This window comes from Puma concolor, chromosome B4 (genome assembly GCF_028749965.1).
Source record: "Puma concolor isolate L17-30 chromosome B4, mPumCon1.1.hap2, whole genome shotgun sequence".
NCBI lineage: Eukaryota > Metazoa > Chordata > Mammalia > Carnivora > Felidae > Puma > Puma concolor.
In genome coordinates this window covers 67,329,297-67,335,492 of record NC_141673.1, presented here as the reverse complement: position 1 = coordinate 67,335,492, position 6,196 = coordinate 67,329,297, and the positions used below count along the sequence as shown (strand labels likewise).

The 6,196-nt window shown below is 39.6% G+C and overlaps 1 protein-coding gene across 1 annotated transcript; it reads left to right on the top strand.

The window, feature by feature from the left end:
• The first annotated feature begins 4,042 nt into the window (after positions 1-4,042).
• LOC112867384 (olfactory receptor 8S1-like) lies at positions 4,043-4,990 on the top strand. Its single transcript, XM_025930392.2, has one exon. The coding sequence runs from the start codon at positions 4,055-4,057 to the stop codon at positions 4,988-4,990; it is 936 nt and encodes a 311-aa protein (XP_025786177.2). The 5' UTR covers positions 4,043-4,054.
• The last annotated feature ends 1,206 nt before the right edge of the window (positions 4,991-6,196 follow it).

Sequence of the window (6,196 nt, the reverse complement as noted above, 5' to 3'; positions counted from 1 at the left end):
ATGTTTGAGGATGCAAAAGCTACCTTCTATAGTTCATTCAACTTCTTAGAAGCTGTGTTTAAATCACACTTCTGCAGCCTTCTTGGGCATCAGATTGTCTTGTTGGGCAGAATTCATAGGTAATAAGGATTTGGGTTCTGGAAAGGGCTTTGTAGGTGGGATCAGGGATGAGGAATTGATAAGTAAGGGCTCAGGAGTCACCCTTGCTGGGTAATTAAGTCTTAGCTAGACCTTGCATTATCAGCTATCAAGCAACTCAGGATTAGCATAAACCAGGAATCAGGCTGGGGCACCACAGTGAATCCTGAAAGTTACCTAAAGGACAGGCTGTAGGCTATCAGGTCAGAGTTGGAAACTATGCATAACATTGCTTAACTGCACTCTCTGATGCTATAAACTAGATATACAGTCTTAGAAAAAAGTGGAATCTAAGGAGAGGAGCATCACCTGGGCATGAGAAAGGTAGTTGAAACTTAGACACTGAAAAAGTGTTTCAGGATCAAGACCAGAGAGGTACCCAACTGTGGTATATACAGTACTGAATGTTTATAAGCAGCCTTTCCAGACTGGACAAAGAAAGGTGAGATCTACCTCCTTTGGGGCAGGGCTCAGTAGCTATGATGATTTCATCTGAACACAGGGACTCTGCCTGGCACAAGCTGTCATAGGACTAAGTGGATACATTCCCAAACTTCTTCTCTTACACTCTTCCTGTCCTACCCTGTCTAGGGGAATTGTTCAGAGTGTATTGTTCTGGAGAGGGTCTTCTTTCCCAGCTGTTCCTTTGGGCACCAACATGATTTCTATTCACATAATTTGTTTCCTTCTTTTTCCAGAGTTCTCTGCATCTATCCCAGAAAATAATGTAAGGGCAAGTACCAAAGTTGCACCCAGAGTCCTTCATACTTCCTGTCTCATTTATAGCTGCTCTTCCTTTTTCTTAAATTTTTTTATTTTAATTTAAATCCAAGTTAGTTAACATATAGTGTAATAATGATTTCAGGAATAGAATTTAGTGATTCATCACGTACATATACTACCCAGTGCTCATCCCAACAAGTGCCCTCCTTAATGCCCACCACCTATTTAGTCCATTCCCCCACCCAACACCCTGACAGCAACCCTCAGTTTGTTCTCTGCATTTAAGAGTCTCTTATGGTTTGTCTCCCTCTCTGTTTTTATCTTATTTTTGCTTCCCTTCCCCTATGTTCATCTGTTTTGTTTCTTAAATTCCACAAATTAGTGAATCATATGATATTTGTCTTTCTCTGATTAATTTATTTTGGTTAGCATAATACACACTAGTTCCATCCACATGTTGCAAATGGCAAGATATCATTCTTTTTGATCACTGAGTAATATTCCATTTGTGTGTGTGTGTGTGTGTGTGTGTGTGTGTGTACCACATCTTCTTTATCCACTAGTCAGTCGATGGACATTGGACTCTTTCCATAATTTTTGAATAACTGTCGATAGTGCTGCTATAAGCATTGGGGTGCATGTACCCCTTGGAATCAGCATTTTTGTATCCTTTAGATAAATACCTAGTAGTGCAATTTCTGGGTCATAGGGTAGTTCTATTTTTAATTTTTTGAGGAACCTCCATAGTGTTTTCCAGAGTGGCTGCACCAGTTTGCATTCCCACCAGCAGTGCAAAAGGGATCTCCTTTCTCTACATCCTCACCAACATCTGTTGTTGCCTGAGTTGTTGATTTTCACCATTCTGACAGGTGTAAGGTGGTATCTCATTGTGGTTTTGATTTGTATTTCCCTGCTGATAAGTGATATTGAGCATCTTTTCATGTGGTCTATTAGCCATCTGGATGTCTTCTTTGGAAAAGTGTTCTATTCATGCCTTCTGCCCATTTCTTCACCAGATTATTTTCTGGGTGTTGAGTTTGACTAAATTCGTTACAGATTTTGGATACTAACCCTTTATCTGTTATGTCGTTTGCAAATATCTTCTCCCATTCCCTCGGTTGCCTTTTAGTTTTGTTGATTGTTTCCTTTGCTGTGCAGAGGCTTTTTATCTTGATGAGATCCTAATAGTTCATTTTTGCTTTTTTTTTCCTTGCCTCTGGAGACATGTCAAGTAAGAAGTTGCTGTGTCCAAGATCAAAGAGGTTGTTGCCTGTTTTCTTCTATAGAATTTTGATGGTTCCCTGTCTTACATTTAGATTTTTCATCCATTTTGAGTTTATGTATAGTATAAGAAAGTGGTCTAGTTTCAATCTTCTGCATGTTGCTGTCCAGTTCTCCCAGCACCACTTGTTAAAGAGACTGTGTTTATTCCATTGGATATTCTTTCCTGCTTTGTTAAAGATTAGATGGCCATAGGTTTGTGGGCCCATTTCTTGGTTCTCCATTCTATTCCATTGATCTATATGTCTGTTTTTGTGCCAGTACCATACTGTCTTCATGATTACAGCTTCGTAATACAGCTTGCAGATCAGAATTGTGATGCCTCCAGCTTTGATTTTCTTTTTCAGCATCACTTTAGCTATTTGGGGTTTTTCTTGTTCCATAAAAATTTTAGAATTGTTTTTTCTAGCTCTGTGAAGAATGCTGGTTGCTACTCCTTTTTTTTTTTTTTAATGAACACAAACATTTTTATTTACCTTTTCCAAACACAGTTCTCCTAACTGCAAGAGTCAGAAAGTTTTACTAACTTCAGACTTCTTTAATTTGGCGCTGTATGAAAATGTCTTAACATACATATGCTTTAGAATTCTTATGGAATTCTTTACTATCTACCTATGCATCTATCTCTCTATATACCTACCTAACAGCATCTGTCTCTGTATCTACTTAACAAAAGCAAATGTAATTGTAACAGACCAAAATGGCTTACATTAGGAGTCTAGTATTAAGGTTGAAGTCTTTCATAATTTTGTTTGTTTGTTTTTTATTGTTCCACCAACAACTGTTAAGTACTCTCAGTCAGGTGTTACCACATGTGGTCTTTCTTCTGGCCTGAGTTTCTCTTCCTCTTAGGGTGCTGAGTTCTGCTGAAACTTTGCATCTTGCTTCTTAAAGCAGAGGTTGGCCTGGTGTTGCCTGTTTCTTCTTGAGCTACTTACTCCTTTTGAAAACAGTCACATACCCTCCCTTTCTGAGTGAAATTGCCCTCACGATCGTAAAATGGTTTAATGTTGGAAGGGAATCATTCCAAAGTGATTTCAAAATGTCACTGTTAAGCCACCTTAGTGATCTCTACATTATTTTCTACGCCTCCTTTAGGAAACAACAAGTGCGGTGAATGTTGCAGCAAAAACTTAATTCCTGATAAGTATCACCTTTAAGGGTGATTTACTATCTGACTTCTGCTTACAGTTGTAAACCATGGCAATAATAGTGACAGAATAATACCTGGGCTTTTTGTGTAGACATTTTTCTAAATACTTCATATACATGTATCATTGCAAAAACCTTATAAGGTTGGAACTGTTATTGCCTCATTTTACAGACAAGAAAACTGAGGTACAGAACAGTGAGGTCACGTGTACAAGGCCTCACAGTTAGCAAGGCCTCACAGTTAGCGGTGGAGCTGGGATGAACCCAGGCTGATGCTTACCTGTGAGTGACTAAAGATGCTGTTCATTCACACTCCAGGGGACAGCTCTTAAGAACGATTCACTTTCCTAATTCTTTACCTTTGGGCACACTTTCCTCTCAATTTACATGTCTCTTTAGAGGAAGCTTACATTTCCTTAAAATCTTGGCTCAAATACCTCAATATTAACTCATTACTGAATCTTCCAAAACTCATTTCTACAGCTGCCATCGCACCATCACCATGGTTTCTAATTGCCTGTCTTTGCAAATGTATCTCCCTGAAGCACGATCTTTAAAATGAGAGAAACTATGCCTTGCTCCCCATTACGTTGAAAGTGACCGACATAAAACTAGTGGCCTAGTGTAAAAGCTGAACATTTATTTGCCAATTAATAGTGATAATAAGAGAGAATCAATGCAATGCAAAATCTGATTGAAGGATAGAAGAAACTTCACTGCCATGATTTTTCATATAATTTTTAGGGAACGGGCTTTGTAAATGGCCTTGGGGAACCGCAGCACCATCACTGAATTCTTCCTCCTCGGGCTGTCTGTCAACCCCCACATCCAGGCTCTGTTTTTTGTGCTGTTCCTGAATATTTACCTTCTGACCATCATGGGGAACCTGCTGCTGCTGCTGGTGATCAGGGCTGACTCTCACCTCCACACACCCATGTACTTTTTCCTCAGTCATCTCTCTTTCCTGGACTTTTGTTTATCTTCAGCTACTGTGCCCAGGATGTTGAAAGACCTCCTATCGGAGATAAAAACTATCTCAGTAAGGGGCTGCCTGGCTCAAGGCTTCTTTGTGTTTATCACCGCAGGGACTGAAGCTTTTCTGCTCTCAGTGATGGCCTATGACCGCTATGCTGCCATCTGCCACCCTCTGCTCTATGGACAGATGATGAGAAAACAGCTGTGTGTGCAACTTGTATTGGGCTCATGGGGCTTGAGTTTTTTGAATGCACTTATTAACATCCTCCTTGCTGCCAACTTGGACTTCTGTGAGAGCCATACCATCAACCACTACAGCTGTGAGGTGCCCTCTCTCTTTCCTCTGTCCTGCTCTGATGTTTCTACCAACCTCCTAGTGCTGCTCTGCTCCACCCTGCTTCATGGACTTGGGACCTTCTTCCCAATCATCTCATCCTATGGCTGCATTGTCTCCACCATCCTGCACATCAGCTCCACCTCAGGCAGAAGCAAGGCCTTCTCCACCTGCTCCTCCCACCTCATAGCAGTGATCTTCTTTTATGGATCAGGTTTTCTCCGCTATCTCGTGCCAACCTCAGGATCCCCCCTTGAGTTGATCTTCTCTGTGCAGTATGGTATGATCACCCCCATGCTGAATCCTCTCATCTATAGCCTGAAGAACAAGGAGGTGAAGGCAGCTGTGAGAAGGACACTGGGAACGTATTTGCCATGTTCCAGGTGAAAAAGAAAAGCTAGTAGATAATAAAAAAATCAGAATAATATACCAGCCATACATTGTGTGAGTTGACCTTAATAAAAACTTTCTAGGTCTATACTATGTCAGATGTCATGAGATAAGTAAGCAGTGCATAAGAAATGAAAACAAAAATATTAGAAAGGTATTAACTTTAGTCTAAATAGAAGGAAACAATGGATTAAATAACTATCTCAATTCAGAAAATGAGGTCATGAAAGTGTTGATTCATTCTTCTCAGTACTCCTCAAATATTTACTTTGATCTTATTAGTAAAATATATGTGTCTTTAATCATAATTAGTAACTGGGTTTAAGAAAAGTCAATGAAAGGCATACTTTATTCTTAAGTGAAGGTTCTGGATGGTTGAGTAAAACCAGAAGTAGACTTCAACTATGTGGCAGGAGAATAATGAAGTTCAACTGAGTGGCCCTTGGAGAGGAACTAAAGATGCTGAAGAAAGTAAGTTCATATACTGGGGCAGAGGACAGACTCAAATAAACCCTCAAAATCCGTGTTGTTTCTTGCTATAATCTTTCCATAGAAGCCTTTTTTTTTTTTAATTTTTTTTTTAACGTTTATTTATTTTTGAGACAGAGAGAGACAGAGCATGAACAGGGGAGGGGCAGAGAGAGAGGGAGACACAGAATCTGAAACGGGCTCCAGGCTCTGAGCTGTCAGCACAGAGCCTGACGCGGGGCTTGAACCCCGCGAGATCATGACCTGAGCCAAAGTCGGCCGCTTAACCGACTGAGCCACCCAGGCACCCTATAGAAGCCTTAAATATGCATATTCTTATATGTGTAATTTCTGAGATACATGTGTGAATAAATGTTCTGATCATAACAATAATTAAAAACAAAATACTTAAAAACAAATATAGATTAACAAAAAAAGGAAACATTCTTTTTAAAAAGGTGTTCTTGATTATTCCATATATCCTTGAATTGTGTTTCCTTTGCTCATTTATTTGATAAGTAACAGTGGGGGGAGGGGGGAATATTATGCTAGAACAGTCTAGTTTGACTGAAAACCTAATAGTTTATTGTATATAAATAAATGGAAATTTTGATTTGTGTAACAGACTATTCATACTAAAGACTATAATTAACTTTTACACAAATGCTTCCCTAAATACTCCCAAATGGGAGTATTCAAACTGTAGCAGGGCCCTGTATAGGATTCTGAATGCAT